This window comes from Crocodylus porosus, unplaced genomic scaffold, assembly GCF_001723895.1.
Source record: "Crocodylus porosus isolate Cpor-Errol unplaced genomic scaffold, CroPor_comp1, whole genome shotgun sequence".
Classification (NCBI taxonomy): Eukaryota; Metazoa; Chordata; order Crocodylia; family Crocodylidae; genus Crocodylus; species Crocodylus porosus.
The window spans coordinates 52,507,012-52,528,697 of NW_017728948.1; the positions used below are offsets into that span (position 1 = coordinate 52,507,012).

The 21,686-nt window shown below is 43.9% G+C and overlaps 1 protein-coding gene across 2 annotated transcripts in view; it reads right to left on the bottom strand.

The window, feature by feature from the left end:
- The window catches only part of USP46 (ubiquitin specific peptidase 46), a 42,053-nt gene extending 20,378 nt beyond the window's left edge, over positions 1–21,675 (bottom strand). Inside the window, exons 1-2 of one of the 2 annotated variants that reach the window (XM_019553276.1) lie at positions 21,389–21,675; positions 20,432–20,553 (exon numbers count right to left, since the gene is read on the bottom strand). In XM_019553276.1, the coding sequence (XP_019408821.1) occupies positions 20,432–20,512 (81 nt within the window). In that variant the 5' untranslated portion in view covers positions 20,513–20,553; positions 21,389–21,675. The remainder of the gene's footprint in view (positions 1–20,431; positions 20,554–21,388) is intronic. The other variant, XM_019553277.1, reaches the window with a different exon arrangement.
- Between the last annotated feature and the right edge of the window lie 11 nt (positions 21,676–21,686).

Consider the following 21,686-nt stretch of genomic DNA (forward strand, 5'->3'; position numbering starts at 1 on the left):
CTTACTTCTGCCACCAGTTTTGCGCCTTTCTTGAAGACAGGCACCACATTTTTGCCATACTGGATTATCATCTGCTGTCACTCACTGAAAGTTGTATCTGAGTGAGTTGAATCAGCTAAATGAAAACTGGCACAGCTGCTATTGGAGACTTTTCAGGCTTTAAAAGACAACTTATTTGGAGTCAGTAGCTTCCATAAAGCTTCATGTACTTAACATCTCATACCTCTTATTAGATCACCCCTCCTCATTACATATGCACATAATTTCCAAACTACAAGTATGTGTTTAAATACTGTTGCTAATTCCTGGACATGCCATCTGAAAACTACACAAGGCTCAGTTCTCCAGTTCACATAACCAGATTGTGGACCGTAACAGGGGGCCTACTCAGGGCTGATCCAGCCATGGCCTGCCCACCTGTTCCTGAGCTAACTGCCTGCGTTCTCTCCCGCCACACCTTAAGGTTAATTAGTTAAATAGATGTAATTAAACGGGAAGCTGCCCATTTTCTGCCCCAATGCCAGGGGGCGCTATCTGCAGCTCATTCCTCCCCTATACCACAGCCCAAGCCTCGCAGACGGCATCTCGATGTTCACATAATCACCAGCCCCCACTATGGGTCCCAGAATCCTACTACTGGACCCCACCTGGATTCATCCCTTTCAGGCGGCCTTTTCTGCCATCATACCAGGCATACATAGCTCCCTGAGCTGGTTCCCCTTCGGGTGTGATCCCCCCACCAGGACCTGATCCCCCCATCTCCAGGCCAGTCGGGACCCCAGGCCCTCAGTTCTTGGGCGTCCCTCACGGTGTGCCCCTGGCCCTTCAACCCTTCTGGTCCTGGCCCCAGCATGGGCCAGTCGGGGGAAACTCAGACAGGCCTGAGTCTATGACCCTTTTCTTATTCTCCGTGGGTTCACCCTCTGGGCCCTCCAAACAAAGGGGTAACCCACCCGGTCGTGGGGGCTAGGGGCTAAGGTGCCCCAACCCACCTTTCAGTGGGGTGGTAACTGGCCTGACATTTCTTGGATTCTCCTGCACCACTGAGAGCCCCACCAGACCACCCACTCCTGGCAGGATGCAGTTTTAGGTCATCAACTACTTAAAGGGTAGTTCCAAAGAGAATGGAACTAGACTGTTCTCTCTCCACCTTTGGAGGTTTTTAAGAACCAGCTAAACAAAGCTTTGGCTGAGATGATCTAGTTGGGGATGGCCCTGCTTTGAGCAGGGGGGTGGATTAGATGACCTCCTGACGTCCCTTCCAACCCTCATTTTCTATGATTCTGTATGGGAGTTTAATGTTCTGAACCAAACTGTATTCATCTTGGTAAATTAGTCCTATAGTATTCAGATCCAATCACAGATATAAAGGTTCAAAGAAAGAAAGTTAGCAATTTACATTCATCTGATTGACCAACAGAAGATGTAACATTCTCCTGCATGTGACTGCCATGAAAATCAGCCTTCCTGTCACAAGATGAGTCAGATAATTTTTTTCAGTTTTTGCAGTAAGTTTCTTAGAACTAAAAATGTCAAAAGGCCTCAGCTGTGGCCTTAAAGAGTAGCATTTCATTTTTATAACTCACCCTACATGGAGGGTGGGTATGTCATTATTAATAAATTGGTTAATATGGTGTTTCACATTTTTATGTAATTAAAATGGTCTGTGTTGCGTCTTTACTAGGAGTTTTGGAGAAAAGTCCTGCTAATGTTAATAGCAATTCAGTTCCAGTCAAAGCAGCAATGGAAAGCTCATGCTGTAAGGAGACCCTACATGGCCTGACAGAAGTCCAGGCTTTTGTGATGGTAATTCCCTTATGGCTGAGGTTAGCCAGATTCAAGACTTTAAAAAAAGAAGAAGAAAAAGAAGACAAAAAAAAAAAAGGAGAAAGTATGATAAAGGTGTTACAGTAGTCAAAACCCTTGACAGGAAATCAGGTTGGTCAGGTATGACTTGCCCTTGGTGAATCCATGCTGACTATTCCTAATCATCTTCTCCTCCAAGTGCTTAAATATGGAATATTTGCTCCATGATTTTCCAGGGACTATGGTGAGGCCGACCGGTCTGTAGTTCCATGGATCCTGCTCTTCCCCTTTCTTAAAGAAGGACACTAGATTTGCCTTTTTCCAATCATCCAGGACCTCTCCCAATTACCACGAATTTTCAAGGATGATGGCCAATGGCTCTGCAATCACAGTAGCCAACTCCCTCAACACTCTCAGGTGCATCATGTCCAACCCCATGGACTTGCATATGTCCAGCTTTCTAAATAGTTCCTAACCTGCTTTTTCACCACTGTTGGCTATTCACCTCCTCTCCAAACTGTGCTGCCAGGTGCAGTAGTCTGAGAGCTGACCTTTCTTGTGAAGACTGAGGTGAAAAAGACATTAAGTACTTCTGCCTTTTCTGCATCATTTGTCACTGGGTTGTCTCCCACATTTAGCAAAGGACCTACACTTTCCCTGATCTTCCTTTTGTTCCTGACATACTTGTAGAAACCTTCCTTGTCCTTCTTTTCCTTTTACATTCCTTGCTAACTGCAAATCCAATTGTGCTTTGGCTTTCCTGATTTTATTCCTGCATGCCTGAGCAATCCTTTTATACTCCTCCCTAGTCATTTGTCCAAGTTTCTTGTAAGTTTCTTCTTTATGTTTTAGCTCAATGAAGAGTTCCCTGCTAAGCCAAGCTGGTCTTCTGCCATACTTGCTAGTTTTCCTGCGTGTTGGGATGGTTTATTCCTGTGCTCTCAGTAAGGTTTCTATAAAATACAACCAGCTTTCCTGGACTCCTTTCCCCCTCAGCCTGGCCTCCCAGAGCATCCTGCCCATCAGTTCCCTGAGTGAGTCAAAGTCTGCTTTTCCAGAATCCAGGGTCTTTACTCTGTTTTTCTCCATCCTTCCTTTCCTCAGGATCCTGAACTCAAATCAACTTGTGGTTGCTGCTACCCAAGTTGCAATCCACTACTACATCCCCCTGTTTTTGAGCAACAGGTCAAGAAGAACATGGCCCCTAGCTGACTTCTCCAACACTTGCACCAGGAAGTTGCCCTCAACACTTTCCAAAAACTTCCTGGATTGCCTGTACACTATTGGATTGCCCTCCCAGCAGATGTCATGGTGATTGAAGTCCCCCATGAGAACTCTCATCCTCCTAGTCTGGTCGTCTATAGCAGACCCCTGCTGTTGGCTCATATTTTAAAAATTACCAGCCTCTGTTCAGGGTCAGGTGCAATCAAAGACCAAACATGACTCATCCATTCAATTGCAGGGGGCTTTTATTGATTCACAGTAGCAGCATGTGATGATTCACAAGCAAGGCTCTCACCACACACTGGACTTCTAGGAATGCTTGCAGGAGGCAGATGCCTGGCCAGTAAGCTGATTGCCGATCTACAGATCTGCTGTCTTTGATGATCTCAAATGCAGGGTAATGCCAGGAGAGAGAGCACACATCCTTTGTTTTCCACTCCAAGTTTATACCCTTAATTCATGCCATTTGTCTCGCACTGGTGTTCGATCATTGATGTGTTAAGTCTGATGCAACTTGTCAGCCAATAAGGGCACTGTTCAAATGTTCTGAACTTGTTATTCAGACAAAGTGCCAGCAAAACATTGTCATGTCTAGCTGTACCTTTATCTCAGATGGAACGCATGAGAAGTTCCATCTGGGGCCCATTACTGTCTGGGAAAGATACTCCCTCCATCTGCATCCTCCTTATCTTTGGAATCACTCCTGTCAGGTCTCCATGAGGAACCTTTCCATTGTCAGTGATCTCATTCTTCTGGGCCTTCCCAAATACTATCCCTTAACAAGTACTTGACATACTTATGTCAAGCAATATATATTACTTATACATGTATATATGTTCTGTCAGGTAACATATAGTGATATTTCAGTAGTAAATAACAACACATTACTTACATATATGTATACTGAAGAGTAAATAGGTCTAAACCCAATATTCAGCCAACACCTATCACAATATCACCATTGTTGCTCTCCCTTTTGATCCTAGGCCAGAGACTTTCAGCAGGGTTTCATACTATCCAGTTTCATACTGGAGCTCTTTTATATAAAGAGCAACTCCTCCTCCTCTTTTCCCCTGTCTGTCATTCCCAAACAGTTTGTAACCATCCATGACAGTACACTAGTCATGCAAACTATCCCACCAACTCTCTGTTATTCCACTTGTGTCATAGTTCAGGACTGTGCAAAGACTCCCAATTCTTCCCACTTGTTTTCCAGGCTCCATGCATTCATGTAGAAACACTTGAGGGAACTAGCCAATTGCCCTACTGTCTCAGGAAAAAAGAAAATGCCTCCCTTATTGCCCCCTCCTGTTTGTGCTTCCTTCAGGTCACCCACTTCTCCATTTACCTTAGGACTTTGGTTTCCATCCCCTGGTGAACCAGTTTCAAGTCCTCCTCACTAGGTTAGTGAGCCTGTCTGCAAAAATGCTCTTCCCTCTCTTCATCAGATGGATCTTGTCTCTTCCAAGCAATCCTTCTTCTTGGAACAAAATCCCGAGTTGAAGAAGCCAAAGCCCTGCTGGTGACAACATCTGTACAACCATGCATTAATCTGCAGAATGTGTCTGCTCCTGCCTGGGCCCTTCTCCTGACTGGAAGGATCAAGAACATCACCTGAACCCCAGTCCCCTTCACTCTTTTACCCACAGCCCTGTAGTCACTTTTGATCTTCTGAGGGTCTCCCTTGGTGCCCACATGGATGAGAAGCATGAGGTAACAGTCAGAGGGCTGGATAAATTTCTGTAATCCCTCTGTGACATCTCCGATCTGGGTTCCAGGCAAGCAGCAGACCTCCCAAGACAACAAGTCAGGCCGGCAGATGGATGCCTCCAACTCCGACAGAAGATAGTCTCCAACCACCACCACCTATCACTTCCTCTTGGTAGCAGTGCTCTTGATCCTTCCAACCTGCTTCTCTCCTTTGTTGCTAGGGCTCCATATCTGTTCTCCAAGCAAACTACTACACATGGAGAGAAATACTTCTGCTTGCTGCCAGAGGTCACAAGCTTCCAGCTTCCACCTTCCTGGGAGTCCATGTCCTCTTCCTTCTCTAGCAGTGCCTTTGGCAATCATTCCTCCACAGTCCTAGAGGTCTGTTTCAGCATCCAATCTATGAAGGATGTCACAGGATACTTTGAAGTCTTGCCATCTCCTCCTGTAGGTTTCTCGCCTGCTCCCTGAGGGATATTACCAGGAAGCACCGCAGCACTCCACCATCTGGCCATCACTGGAAAGAATCTGAAAGCCACAGTCTCCACAGTGCCTAACCAGGACCTTGGTGGAAGCCTTGATGGTTAGTGATCCTGACTGGAAAGACACCTCACAGGTGCAAGCACAGGAAGTTGACAGTGACAGTGGCTCTGGCATTACAACATCCTCCAGCCATTTCTCTGGGTCTCTTCATACACTGTATCCCTCTTCCTGTCCCTCTTCCAAGCAGATCCTCCCTAACAAAATCCCCTGTAAGCTGGTCTGTTCGCTGCTTCTTGGTCCTGAAAGGTTCCTTTTTCCCTGCTTCCTCTCATCAAGCTTACAGTGAAGAAAGGTGAGAATTTTTAGGCAAACTCCTTAGCAAACTTCCCCTTGCTCAGGACTCTGGTTAAGCAAGGGACTTAAGTATTGGCCTAACTCCTGAATTTTAGCTACTTACATTAAATATATGTGGGTTAGCTATTTTTAATTAAAAGAAAGAGTTTACCTTAAAGGTTCCCCTTCTAAGGGGTGAGGTGAGCATGCTAGTAGGGAGGGAAAGACTGCAACAAGACCTGGATAGGTTACAGGAGTGGGCTGACATAAACAGGATGCGTTTCAATACTGACAAGTGCAGGGTGCTGCACTTAAGCAGTAGAAACCAGCAGCACACTTATAGAATGGGAAACTCCCTTCTTGAGAGCACGGAGGCAGAAAGGGATCTTGGAGTCATTACTGACTCCAAGATGAACATGGGCCGACAATGCGAGGTCTCAGTTGGCAGGGCTAACTGCACCTTGTCGTGCATCCACAGGTGCATCTCAAGTAGAGCCAGGGGGGTGATCCTCCCCCTCTATCCGATGCTGGTCAGGCCACAGCTGGAGTACTGCGTCCAGTTCTGTGCGCCCCATTTCAGGAGGGATGTGGACAACATTGAAAAGGTCCAGAGGAGGGCCATCCACATGATCCCGGGACTACAGGGCAGACCCTACCCTGAAAGACTGCGGGACCTAAACCTGTTCAGCCTTCACAAGAGAAGGCTGAGGGGGGACCTGGTGACTGTCTATAAACTCACTAGGGGGGATCAGAATGGCTTAGGGGAGACACTGTTTCCCCTAGCACCCCCTGGCATGACAAGGAACAATGGATACAAATTATTAGAGTAGGTTTAGATTAGACATCTACAAGAACTACTTCATAGTTAGGGCGGCTAGGAGCTGGAACCAACTTGCAAGGGAAGTGGTGCTGGCTCCTACCCTGGGGATCTTTAAGAAGAGGCTTGATGACTACCTGGCTGAACTCATTTGAGTCCAGTCTTTTCTCCCGCCTAGGCGGGGAGTCGGACTTGAAGATCTACAAGGTCCCTTCCGACCCTACTTCTATGATTTTATGATTCTAAGAGCAGGGTGGCCAACTAATCTGAGAACTGCCTTGTGAACTGCTTGCAAACTGCCGTTTGCTGTCCCTGTTTGTTAAAGTTGTTTTGCTTCATCCTATTTAATCATAGTCTTCACTTTATCTATTATAGCCCTATAATGCAGCTGGCTATCCCCATTATGAAGGTGCATAGAGAAACACCACTGCAGCTTTGACAGAGGGTTCTTTAATCTACACCTCTTCCAGCTCAGGCCCTAAGGACTATAAGAGTGAGAGAGCCAGGCCACAAGAGTCAGTTCTGGTTGTGGATGAAAGAGCTCCTAGCACAGGAAGCAGTACTAGATAGCTCCCAATGGGAACAGAGGAATAGCTGGGACTGAGTGGTGTAAAGCAGTGTTTCTCAATCTGTGGCTCACATCCCAAAAGTGGGTTGCCAAAAGATTTTAAAGGGTTGCGAGGAGGGCTAAGGGAAACACTGCAAGGCTGCATAGAGCTGGCACATAGTGAGGGGGTGTGATGAGCATGCAACAGGGCAGCTAAAGCAGCAGGAAAAGGAGGGAGGGAGGGAGGGGGCCAGATGCAGCAGATGGAGAGAAGGGCGGGGGGAGAAAGGGAGGTAGAGAGAGAGAGAGAGAGAGACTCTGTGGGTTGGGGACTGAGAGTGTGGGTCACGGCAAGCTGAGAGTTATGCTAACAGGTCCCAGTGTGAAAAAGGTTTAGAACCACTGGTCTAAGGAATGCAGAGGACTGAGATAGGAAGTGGTCCAGGGAATTCTGTAAAGCTGTTAGAGAAGTATGGCCTACTGGGCAATCCTCATAGCTATTTAGGCTCCTGAACTAGGACCTGGTGGAAGAGGTTGGCTCAAGTTCCTTCTGTTTCGTTCGCGTCTAACAAAAGGAATCTTGATATTGTTAACAAGTAGAACCTGAAAAGGAAGTGACCGTGTTAGCAGTGCTAACTACATGGGAACATTCAACAGACGGGACAGTTGAGCATTATTGCCAAGAGGACGGTCTATGGTCAAACTACCCAGAGACTGCATAGTAAGGAGATCCTACCTTCCAGTCTTTTGTGTAACACTGTCTTATTATAAAATTATGTGTATGCCCTTTGATAGAACAATGTGTCTGCTACCTTCAAGGCACAGCTTGTCTGCTGCCATTGGATGGTGCAGTCTAGGTGAGAACTGTATAATTAATCAGGACTCTCAAAAACAATATTAAGAACTGAATTCCACTGAAAGAAATATATTCAAAGGTTCCCTTAACTTAAATGGCAAAGGATAGATTAGAAGACTTTACAAGATTCATGTCTGATTAATAATTAAGAAAAGCTACAATTAACCAGTCATGACAAAAAAAATTCTATTAAAGAATATAATTACAAAGTAGCTGTTTGGAAAATCTAAGCCAATGCACTTTAGTTAAATAGAACATGGATACAGGCAGTCCTCGACTTAGTTTCGCACTTACACGTTTATAAATTGACACCCTGTTTCAACTTTCTGACATCAGTTTTGACTTTATAGCACTTGATCCAATGTGACACCATGCCAGCGAACAAGTTCGTTATGTCACCCATCTCACTGGAGACCATCTGTCCAAACTTCCTTGGACACTTTCTTTAAGAAAGCAGACAAGACTCCAGAAAAACCTGCATCCAAGACTCTTGAGAAGACTCCAGCCAAGGACCCTTCAGAAAGTCCAACCAAGAGCCCTTCAAAAAGTCCAACAAAGTCACCTCAAAGAAGTCCTTCCAAATCAACATGATTACTATTTATAATATAAATACATTAACATAGCTATATTACTCCTCTATAATGAGTACTTTTGATGAAAACAGGGTATCAGGCCTTGGTTCAGGAACCAATCCCCCATTTATAACATTGTTTCTTATGATAAAACTGGCTCCAAGTTACAATGTTTCAACCAAAAACATGGTTTTCAGGAACCGATTGTGTCTTAAGTCCGAGGACTGCCTATATTCAATAAAAGCTAGAAATATATCTGTTCTCTCATATTGCATATAAGACATGATTTTACTGTGAGACAGAACTATCAGAAAGACCAATGCCTCTTTAGGCCCTAATGCTACAAATATGTACATGCTTAGTTGTAAGTATATATGCAGTTCCACTGAAGCCAATCCAAGAGAAAAACTAAAAGTATCCCAAAGCTAACTACAGAGGACCCCCAAAATAGACATTTTTCTGAGAAATTAATACAGTAGAACTGTTATCAAAGTATGAACAACCGGGCACCAATATAAGAAAAAGTGAGGAGTAAAAACAGGACTGCAGGGCATAAGATGGGAAAAGGAAAATTAAAAAAAATGATTAGAAAGGCATATAAAAAAAATGAACTATGAAAACAAAAATTTAACAAATATATAAAGACCAGAGGTCAGTGAAAGAAAACCATGGGTCCGCTCAGAACTAAAGATCAGCTGTGGCTGGAAATTAAACAATATTTTTGTTTAAGTATTCAGGGAAAGCGAAAGAAACATGCTAGAAATAGAGACATTTCCTGGGGGGAGAAACTGAAAACTTAAAGTAAAGTCAGAGCGACACTAGAGCCACTAAAAGAGAAATTAGAGTAAAAATAGAAATGGCTTCAGGCCAGAAAGCCTATGTCCCAGAATTTCTAAAGAGGTAGCATATGGGGTGGAGGAAAAAAGAAAGACTGACCTAGCTCTCTCTGTGAGGCAGATCAGCCAGGCCAGCAAAGGACAATGCATTGTAATTAGGGGGAGAGGGCACAGTGGTATATAAAATCAGATCTCCTGTGAGCAGAGCCAACATGAGCGAGAAGGGGCATGAAGAGAAGTAAACCACTTGGCATCAAACATAAGCAGTTCCTTTTGACAGACACACAAAATAGCACTGTCTCCAAACTTCGCTCTTGCCTCTACTCGGCAAGAAACTACTTTCATCAGTTATTGGCCAGTGTGACAGAGCACCTTTGGGTGCCTGTCACTTTAAGGGCCAGAGCAGGCATCAGGACAGCCAGCAGGTGTGAGCTGGAGTGACGAGCTAGTCACATGACTGCAGGAGGGTCTTGGGATTGGAAGAGGGGGCTGAGCAGCCTCCACTTTAGATCCAGGTGCTCAGGGCTGAGGCAGCAGTCTGCTGCTGGCAGCTGGAAAGACACCACCTGACTAGCAGCTGCTCAGGAACACCTTGGAGGTAAGGGAAGGAGCTATGGGGATGGCAGGATGCTCCTGGTCCTGGGTATGACTGAAAACTACACCCTGCTGGGGAAAGATGGCCTCGTGGGACTGCCTGCAGTGGGGCAGTTTCCCAGAAATGTCAGGCCATTTGCCTCTACAATGAAGTGGGGTAGGGGCACCTTACAATACAGCAGAGTGGGACCCGGCATACCTAGAGAGAGGTACCTCAGTCCATGGGGTGTAAGACCCCAAGGCCCCAGTGAAGCGGATAAAAGTGGCTCAGGGAGATGCTAGTGGCTGAGTTCAGCCCAGCGTGAGGCATAAGGCTGGTGGCCATGTAGAGTAGAGTGCATGGTGGTGCCTGAAGGGCTGTGTGTGGACCAGCTGGAGAGTAAGTAGGGAAGCCTGAAGATCACAGAGTCACAGAGTAGGGTGGGTTGAGAGTGGCCCACGGAGGGGCAAAATGAAAGAGGCCCTGTGAGAGGGGGTGGAATGCAAGAGTAGAATGCTAGAGGCCCAACAAGGGACAGAGTTTAGCCTGGCCCTGGACCAGTGCTATAACATATGGATGCCATCTGTGAGGCATGGGACACAGTAAGGGGAGGTTGGAGCCATATGCAAACCCCTTGGCATTGGGCTATTAAATGGGCAGCCTCCTGCTTATTGCATCAGGTTTAGTCCAACAAGTTGTGGCAAGCGAGATGGGGCAGACTGCCCTAGACAGAGGGGAGGCCGGTATAGCGACCAGCTATGAGTACGGTCCTTTTGTCACAGCCAGCAACTGTTATAGTTGTCTGAGTATAAGCAGAGGCAAATTGAGCCTTAAATCAGCTGAGTAAACTGATAACAGAATTATTGTCCCAGGAGAAATTTCAATATTTTAAAGTTTTTGCACCCCAAATTTAGATGAAAATTTAAAACTCTGGATTTGTTTTAGTGAGATGCTGCAAAGAAATGTCCTGTCAATCTCATAAAAAAGCTTTGTTTAGATAGTCAAAGTGTTTCATTTTAACTTTTATTGTATATATTATAAAATAAAAAGTCAAAATGACCAAGTTGAAATGTTTCAATTATGTCCTATTAAATATTTGAACAAAATAAAGTTCATTGAATCAGCTTGTCTGATCAAAACATGTTCCAGTGGAAAACTGTTGACCATCTCTACAGCTGACCTGTTTAATTGAGATTAACACTTTTGGAAAACTGAAAAGGAAGAAATTAGAGAATGAGAGACCAGAAATCTCCCTGGTCCACTACCATATGCAGCAAAGCTGTCTCCTAAGCAACTACCTCTGGCTTGGCCCCATATGTTTCAAGAGGCTTCCCAGTTCTTTCCATAAAACCTTGTTGCCTCTGAGCCACACAGAAATGGATTCAGTGGTTTCCTCTCCCTGATTCCACTTCCCCCTTCCTGCTTCTTGATGTAGTACATTCATAGGGGACACTTACCATTAACAAGCAATGGAACTTTTAGCACCAGTGCCTAAAGGGTGAGGAAGGGTCACAGGCTGAAAAAAAAAAGGTGTTTTGCTGTCTATAGACCTCATACAAAATTCAGTTTCTCTTAGGAGAGTTGCTGCTCTCCCAGGAGAAACCACAAGTGTAGAAGTGTTCACATTATTTATCACAGAGTAAAAGTAGCCACTCCAAGAGAAAAATAACCTAGAAAACAACTAGGGTTAAATCACTCCCAGGAAAGTTTCTTGTGGGAGTGCTAATATATGTAAACATAATTCTCCAGCATTCCCTCTCACCCGCTCCACCTCCACCCCAGGAGACATTGTATTACTTGCTGGACTCTTCTGCTCCCCTTCACTATCCCCACACTAAGCTGCAGGAAAACACAAGTTAATCATGGACAGTCTGGTTCAGCTAACCAGAGCTTTCCTATGCACTGCTGCCATCCATCAGCAAGCAGACTAAGGGAGCAGTCTGAAATGTGCATGCTGAGACGTGTATGCTGAGATGCGCAGCCAGAAGGAGCCTGTGTACCCAGTCTCAGCACTACAAGCTCTGAACTCTTCAGTGCCTCAGCATTTGAACGTCTGTACAACTAACTCTGGATAAGTTTCTCTACCAGGAGAACAAATATGGGAGAATTCTCCCAGATTATTTGATTGTGTATATGCAGCTTATAATGGTACAGAAACTGAAGGAGAAAAAGGAAGGCTTGTAAGTGTCCCTAAGGGGTGAGGGGGGAATCACAATAGGCAGAGCAGGGAGGGAAAATTGGTCGTAGTAGAAAGGCATAGAGAGGAAAGTTAGGGAAGGCACTGACTGAAATTATTCCATGTGTTTATTAAATGAGGTTGACACTCCTCTTCTAGAATTATGTATCAGTCACAAAATAGTAATGCTGAAAAGGATACAGTTGACTAGAATCAGTCTAAAACATAGTTTGCTTGGGTTGTTTTCCCTCAGTAGCATTCTCTAACCTTACCAGCCTTTTTTATTTCACAGCCTCCAAACTATCTCCCTAGTTCAATGAAGGAAGTAGAGGCAACAATAATTTTTTTTTAAAAATCTGTGTCAAAGACAAGGCCAAAAATTTTAAGTGCAATTGCCTAAAATTAAACACTTACTAAGGGTGATTTGATTTCTCACAAAATAAATGAGAAATGGAGGTCTCATTGGAATCAATACATATTTTTAGTTTATCATTAAAATAATATCTACATATTTCATTTCAAAGTTTTATTTATAGGTATTGAAAAGGAATGAGAAAACAAGATGCTTCATTATTTGTATTCCCATTTATAGAGGAAGAATTCAGAATGCTAGATACAAGGAATTTGTCCATCTCAGAGCCATAATCATAACCAAAAATATTATCCACAATCCAAAAGGGTCATCACAAATATTGAAAAGATACTAACTTTTAAAAAAGCAGGATGATATAATGCTCTTAAAGGGATTTCAAACAATGTATCAAAATAGACAATCCATTTAATTTAAATGATAATTAAATTATGTTTAATTTAATCTCTAAAAGTATTCAGATCATTAGATCAATCCCTTTAATAGCTAAATATTTTAATGAAAAGGAACCTATAAAACCACCAGTTTTCTAACCAGTTAATTTATTGAATGCATGCCATAAGCACAAAGGCAGTCATGTAAAGTGAGTAAAAATCCTTTATTGCGTATGCCAAGAAACATATGCTTCAGCCATTTTAAAGTGGTTAGTGATTTGCAGTGCCTTAGTAATCAACCTGATATACCTTAAGAAGCATTATTTTCTCAAAATATCAAGTGATCATGTCCTAAAAATGAGGCCCTTGTAAAACGTGACAAGCTGGATACTCAAAGCTACTAGTTGCTTTTAAAAGTACTAGTCCAGTTGCTCTTAGTCCTTTATACCATCAACGGCTTCAGTATATTTGCCAAACTACAACTTAGTATTTCATACAAGCATTTTTTTCTATGTCCCCAGATGCATTCTTTTTCTTCTTGGACTGGTGACACCCAAATCTTATTTGAAACCATATGCAATATTTTCACCTGGCTAAATTCCATCATCGGATATGCCTATTTAGCCAAAGTGCAGGTAGCACAAAAGAGACTGGAGGTTGGTTACAAGATTTAAAATTACCATGTTGATTATTATAGTTATTATATAGTCATTATAGTTCCTTTCTTTTAAGGATCTATTCAACACTACAGCATACATTATCAGAACAGCAGCCTCCTCATCATAGAAAGAGTATGCCCAGAAATATTTGTATAATTTAAGCTTTGAAAGCAGAAAACAGTCGCACTTCTTTTCCAGTAGCATCCAGATACTATAGTGGTAAGTGCCTTAAATGTACATATAATAATAATAATAGCAGTAAAACAATCAAAGATAATTTTATTTCTTCTGGCTAAGTAAAGTTCCTCAGATGAAACAAGTCATGCAAAAATGACAAGTATAGAAATGAAGCATTCTTGATACCACAGTTTTAAGATGGGAACCAACACTGTGCTTGCAACTATATTTTTATATTTAAAAGTTAACAATATTTTAAAAAACCTACAGATCAATAACTCCAAACAGGGTGCATCATCTACATGTGCACTTTACTATAGAACTGAGTAACTAACTCGGTAATAATATGTCACTGTCTACATGTGTAAGATAGTACGGTCCTATGGCAGATTTATTTAGTGCATCGAAATGCATTCATAGACGGTGACCAGAGCTGGCTGGGGCATGAGGGTGCTACAGGGTGGGGATTGTCTGCCAGCTAGCCCCACGCTGTAGCACCTTTGTGCCTCAGCCAGGCCCTATGCAGCACGCTGAACTGGGAGGCTGACCCCCCTGGAGCTCCTGCCAACTGGGGCTGTCCTGCCCCAGCTCAGTGTGCTATGGTCCTGGGCACACATGTAAATGCAGTGCCTGGGAGCAATAAACTATAGCACAAACTGTACCGGAGTTTATTACTGCATGCTAGTTGCACACGTAGATGCACCTACAGTTAGTTTATTGCCTGGACATGTGATATGCTGTCTAGCAGTTTTCCTTGTAAGTAGAAATTTCCAAAAATCAAGTGTTGTTTAGAATATTAACATATTCTATAATATTAAGATATACTTTGTTCTATAATATTAATAGACCATATATACCAGTATGTTCCCATACCAACTTAAGCTTATAGTACTAAATTCTGCACTTCAAGTACAGTAGTGCTGCAAGGAGAAAAATTGGGCACATAGGGTACCTGTACACAAGCGTGGAGGCTGCTCGGATGCACTGATTAATTGAGTCTGCTGGAGCATGGCAATTACCATACTACAGCAGCCTCCTGCATCTCATGTATCACCATCCCTGCACTTCAGAATGGAGGTGGGGGGCGCTTGAACTAAAACTCATCAAATGAGCTTTAGTTCAAGTGCTCCCACGTCCATCTTGAACCATGGGGATGTTGATACATGAGATGCTGCGGTGCTTTAATTAGAACGGCTCTCAGAGCAGGCCCCACCCACTCTTGGAACACCTGTAAAAGTGCCCTAAATCTTTATAGAAATAGAAATCTACATTTCCAGATTCTGACAGGTTTTAAATCTGCTTCTGTGGCCCTTCATTTAAAAGAATCTTTAGTTGGGCCCTCAAAACAAATGTTGGGTTCTTTTTTATTTGACTTGTGGATTTGGAGCCTTTTGTATTTTCAGGTCTCCTCTACAAATAGGAAGGCTAAGCACTTTTTATGAAGAGTGAAAACTAAGATTTTCATGTATTCACAAAATTCCTGGAGCTGAGGTTACAAGAAAAACACCAATAATTATGAGCCTTATGGTAAAATCAGAAGAGAAGTTGGCAACAGTATAACTGTGAAACACAACCAAATTAACTTGTTCTTTTTTTAATAGTGTAATTTTTATTCAAATGATATCTGTACATCTTACAGGATTATCAAATAACTGCTTCCACTACAATATATGAGATGTGATGCATTGAATCAAAGATCATAACAAATTTAATTGTTAACACTGCGATGTTGATTAAACTGGCACAGATTATCTTGCAACAGTGATCAAACTATTTCAAACTTCATTGAAAGGGGATATTAACGTGTTTGTATCAGTAAAACACTAAAAGGCGTTTTTTTCCCCCTTGTTCAGAGGACAACAGGTCCTAAAATACCTTATTTGTTCTCTATATACAGTAATATAAAATAATTTTTAAAAAGATCAGAAAGTGTTCATACATTCAACAGTAATATTCTTTACGATCAAACTGCAACATGCATTTAGCTCCAAGCCCTAGCCTGAATCAGAAGATCCTCAAAGAAATAAACTGCCAAGAATTTCAGTAAGTTACCATTTCATTCTAGCAGTCTTACTTCCCGATGAAGATCGCAATGTGTATTTAATATTGATAAAATATGAATAAGATCAAATGCTGAAAATCCCAAATTTTGTCTGGACTTCCTCCTAAGGGTACCTTTCAGGACTCAGTATCATCTAGAAAAATGTTTTAATTACCGATTTATACCACCTGGCATGGGTCAAAAAACTGTGCAGACATCTATTTATGAAATCTCAGTAACTGTAAAACTTTTAAGACAGGCTTGGATCCCCATCCTACATGTACTCTAAGGTTGTTTACACAGGTATTCCACTAAGACATTAAACTATACAAAACCAGGCATAGTAGAAGGGTCTTGCACTTCACCTTCCCATAATAATTTTTTGTAATTGTGTGGAGAGAACTGGGAACTAGGAAAACAAAGGTCCTTCTTTGGTCTGGTCTGGAAGTTGTGGGTTTGCATTTTAATAGGAAGGCAGCTATCCTGAGTTATTCTTGTTTGCCTATTAAATGTACTGGACTGGTATTGTATTTTTCAAACAAATGTAAAATATTTTCCCTCACATCATTGTTTCCTGTTTTGGCCTCCTCTCAAAGAGGTCACAGCCTTACCCTCGCATCAGGAAAGCAGAATTACAATTTGAGATGCTATATCCTCAGACAGTCAATTAAACAACAGGCAGTCTTTGCTTGACTAACCCTGTTAGATCCAGCCAGTTTCACCCTGCTAATCCTCATCTTATTTGCTTTCTTCAGAACACAGTATCTACCAAAGAAAAATATCTGTAATTAATAAAAGACTACCATCCAAAATATGTAAGCATTGTGACAAGCAATGCCTGCTTTTGAAGAACTAGTACTTTTTTCACTTCAGGTGATGTAAATATAAAAATAAGCAAGGTGATATTTTGTGTCTGCTAGTGTTAGGGAGATAGATGCATGCCTTCATATCTTAGATGAAAGGAGAAATGAGAAGCATAGGAAGGAGAGGAGGGCAGATATTTTAGGTTTCTTTTAAATAGAAAAATCAATGCCAAGATACTTTAGTTAGTTAATTCTTAGACCAGTGGTGCTCAGCCTCTGACCTGTGGGGCTTCCATGGGTCTGGAAATTTGGCAGTGTAGGGATAGTGGTAGCATTAATTGCTGCTCCCCTGCTGCCAAATTTCTGGACCTGTGGGAAGCCTTGCAGGTTGAATAACTTGGCCCTGCCTGCTACATCACACCAGTCCGCAGTGGGATCACTCTCCAGGTGATACAGTGTGTGGAGCTGGACTAGCATACAACCAGATGCAGCACGTGTGGTTAAGTGGGCTCACAGATAAATTCATTTTGAGAGGTTGGGCCCGTGCACGGCTAGATCTGGCATGTAGGGTTGGACCAGCACGTGGCCTGATCTGGCACTTGGCCGTATACAGCACATGGGGTTGAGCTGGCAGGCAGCCAGATCCAGCTTGTGGACTGGCTCATGCCGTTCATTTGGCCTGCAGACATAGAAAGCTGAGCACCATTGTCTTAGACCAAAGACTTGTGTCCAGCCTTTCAAGCACTGAGTTATGGTCTGAGATCATGACCTAGGAAAAAAAAATTCTGGCTGTAAGTCATACTAGCAGATCTTTAGTCCTAAACCAAATCAGTAGTGCCAGACTTCCTTGTCTTCCTCCACAATGCAGCAATTCCATTTTTAATGCCTTTTGTTTTAATGCATTCATTTCTTGCCTCTCTTGTTTTTTCATTTACTATACATAGCAACAAAGAAATAAGACTGAAAGAAACCTGCTGGTCATCAAGTACAGACCTTTGCTATCCCAGGCAACCCTGTCACACAATCCCTTTCATATATTAATAGATTGTGAGGGGCTAGAAGGGACCTCGGCAAGATCATTTGGTCCAGCCACACTCTACTAGGAAGGAAAGACAACTGGGGTCGGGTGACCCCTGCGAGGTGACTGTCCAGTCTACTCTTGAAGATTTCCAGGGTAGGTGACTGCAAATGTATTAAGCCCAGTCTTAAAAGCAGTTAGGTATTTTCCTTCCCCCTTGCATCAATAAGAAGGTTGTTCCATAACCTACTTGTTCTAATGGTTGTGAACCTTCTAATTTGCAGCCTAACTTTATTCATGGCCAGAATAAACCCATTTGTGCTGCCAACATTGTCCTATAGCTGAAGGAGCTCTTCTCCCTCCTTGTTTACTTCCCCTGTGTATTTATAGAAAATAGATTTTATAGACATTACGCTGGAAGGGACCTCGCGTGATCATCCGGTCCAGCCGCCTGCCCAAGGGGCAGGAAGTCAGCTGGGGTCAAATGATCCCAGCACAATAATCATCCAAACATTTCTTAAAAGTGTCCAGAGCAGGTCCTTGCACCACTTCTGGGTGGAGTCTATTCCAGGCTCTGGGCACTTGGATGGTAAAGAAGATTTTCCTTATGTCCAGCCTAAAACGGTCTTCTAGCAGTTTGTGAGCATAAGACCTTGCCTTCCCTTGATGTGCCCTGGTGAACAGATTTTCTCCCAGTTCCTGATGCATACCCCTTATATACTTATAGGGAGGGCCAGCCCATAATTTTTGGGGCCCCCTGCAAGATATAGTTTTGGGACCCCGATGTGAAGAAGCTGGCAGCAGACAGGGTGGGGAGGAGCAGGCAGATGTGAAGCCAGTGGTGGTGGCAATGTAGAGTGGTGGCAACCGCCCACCTCCCCTGCTACAGCACTGATTTGGCGTGTTCACAGCCACAGGGGGCCACTTGGCTGTGGGGCCCCCTGACGCCACAGGTTCCACAGGGTAAGACAGGCCAGACCTGCTTATAGGCTGCTACCAAGTCACCCCTAAGCCTTCACTCCTCCAGGCTGAAAAGTCCCATGCCTCTCAGCCTCTTCTCATAAGGCCTACCCTCTTCTTCTCTAATCATGTGCATGGCTCTCCTCTGGACTCTCTCAAGCTTCTCCACATCCTTTCTAAAGTGCAGAACCCAGAAATGGATGCAGTTCTCCAGCTGCAGACTCATGAAGGTCAAGTAAAGTAGGAGGATGACTTCCTAAGTCTTGCTCGAGATGCACTGGTAGATGCAAGCCAGAGTTTTGTTTGCTTTGCCTGCTATGGCACTGCATTGGTGGCTCATGTTCATCTTGGGGTCAATCACGACCCCCAAGTCTCTTTCAGTCATGGTGCTAGTGAGTGTAGCACATAGTTAGATCCACACACAGCCTTTGTCTTACAAGGCTAAGCAAGAAAAGATCTTTTAGTTTCCTCTCACTAAATAGGTTCTCCATTCCAGTGATCATCATGGTAGCTCTTCTCTGCACCTGTTGCAATTTGAATTCCTCCTTCTAGAACATGGGTGACCAGAATTTTACAAATTATTCTAGATGAGATCTTACCAGTCCCTTGAACAATGGCACTAATGCTTTCTCCTTTGTACCAGTAGTACCTCTGCTAATGACATCCTTATTTGTACTACTCTTTCTCCATCTTACTATTTTGTTTTCTTCTTTTTGGGAGTCTTTTAGATCTCTTGGCTCCCCCTGCAACAGACCACAGATCACAGAAGTCATCTTATTTAGGGTTGACCTCAGTTCCTCTAGGGTCCACTGATATAGCTCCTTCAAGCAGCTGAGCTCATTTTCAGAGGTCCAGTAACTACATTGTCACCAACTCTTATAGTATTCTATGTCTTTCTTAAATTCTCTTTGCTTCCTGGAACGCTGAAAGAATCTCAGCTTTCTTTTTTTTCCAAAAGAGGTTCTAACCTCTGTGGCTATGGTCGTAAAAGCTTGTAAACGGAACTAGAATCACCCAAAGATGCAAAAAGCAGAATACAACAATCCCAACATTCATTTCCTTTTAAAAAAATTATTTTTACATCAAGCTTATGACATGTAGATATCTGAATTGTGGTATTTTTACACTTTGTGTTACCCATGCTGAATACAAATGCATCCTTTCCTCAAAGGCTGAGTCTGCTCCTTCCACATTCTTGTCACCCAGGACACCAGGAAGAGAGTAAGGAACCAAACTTGGTCCTGAAGTATGAGTTGTTCTCACTCCTTCTGTTCTGTTCTTGTTCCCCCTTTTCTGTTTGACTGCTTCATTGCCCTCTTTAATCCCTCCATTATATTACAATGCCACTTTTGCACGTGTCTATTGATAGTAATAGGAGCAGCACTAGCCTGAATTAATGCAGGCCTAGTTCAGTTTTGTGTGATGCCCTCCTAGACCCCAAGGGAGAAATATTATGCAAAAGCTTGTCTATATGGAAAAATCTGGGCACATGTTATGAAAACAGAGGTTTCTTAAGGCTGCATGCCAATGTTAAATTTTTGTAACCAGCTATCAATCTCCAGCTTCCCTTCATGTGATGCTTTGTTATACATTTTTATGGTGATCACATCCACCATTCATCAACAATATAAACTGAACCCTGCCTATAGGGTAAGGTAAGTAAATCCAGGTTTTTCCCCCCCAATACCGCATGGTTTCCTAAATATTTCTTTGCAATATGCTTGCCTCCTGTCCCACATGGTTAAAAAAAATAAGTGCAATTAAAACTTTAGAAAAATCACATAATATTGGAGAGGAAAGGTAAGAACCCAGATTATCTTACCCCAGGGATTCTCAACCTTTTTCATAATATGATCCAAGTCCAGTCCTCCAGTAATGCACCTCAGCACAGGTGCTTCAAAGGAGGTAGTGAGGACCCGGTAGAACTGTGGGCTGGGTGCTCCTGGCATCCAAGAATGACTGGTTGCAAGCAAACCCACTTCAGTGGAAGACTGGACCCAGAATGAGAGCAGGCTCACAACCCTCATCCCCCTTGAACAACTGCTGGTGGCCCCCATGGAGGTCACAACTCAGAGGTTGAGAACCACTGCCTTACCCTATAGGTAGGCTCCATTCTCCAGTGCTGATGAATGGTGGGTGTGACATCACCAGCAAAGGGTATGCTGGGGCACCACATGGAGGGAAGCTGGCGACTGCAAGTAACTGCTCTTGAAGAACCTGAAAACAAGGGGGAAAAGTATAAACTAAAACAACAAAGTGCTGGAATGTGCACTTGCCCTATTTGTTTTGGACATCTAACACTTCCTCCTGACATGGATTTATTTTCTTGACTGCTTTCATTCTAGAATTACTGAATAAATCACTCGCCAGAAAGTCTTAGAGCCCCCAGATAACAAAACATTTTAAAAATCCACAGGCAATGTGGCCTAATAAACCAGCCTTGACAGTCACAGAGTCAAAATGAAAAGTATACTTGAATGTACACTGCAGAAGCCTCCCTGTCCTCGAGCAGCGGGGCTGTGGGGGGCAAGGACCCAACAGGACAGAGACAAAATGTTCCTGTTTAAATGCGCTTTTTGGATCTTTTAGAAGACCATGGGAAAGCTGATGTGTTTCAAAATGCACTACAAGGATCATATGGGGCTGAAAGCGATGCCCATTTGCATGCACTGAAATCCCAGCTGGGTGTGGGGTGGAAATGCCTTACAGGAGGCAGAATAAGCAGGAGGACCTGGACCTGCAGCTAAGATTTTAAAGTCAGTGCCTAAGTGCATAATGAGGTACTTAAAGAAGCACCTGGATTTGGCAAAACAAGTGAGTGTGGGTGACTGCGGCGCTGGAGGCGGCTGTTTGGGAAATGAAGCTGCTTATTCTAGGAGCCTGCCCAGGGATTTAGGATCCTGACTCCGGCTTCCCTTTCTTGGAGGTCCTGCCGCCAGGGGCAGGGGGCAGCGAGAGGCAACCCCTCCCCCACCCGGGGGGGCATTGGGGACGGAGTGGGAACCCCTCGGCCGGCCGCCCCCCGCCCCGGCCCCGCCCCGCGGGTACTCACCATATTACAGATGGAGGCGATGTTTCTGACAGTCATGAGTCTAAAGGTTGCAGCGATCGCCCACCGCCATCTTTACCAGGGGAAAACAGAAGGGCTCATGGCTGGGGGGCAGCAGAGGCAGTACCAGAGCCCCCCGGGCAGGCGGCGGGGCATGGGCTGCCGGCCTGCCTCTGCCTCTGCCTTCCCCGCGGCGGCTCCTCGGAGCAGCGGATTCAGCAGCGCTGCACGGGCGTCCGCAGCAGCACGGGCGTCCGCAGCAGCCCCCGCCCCCGCCCGGCGGCCCGGGCCCCCAGCTCCA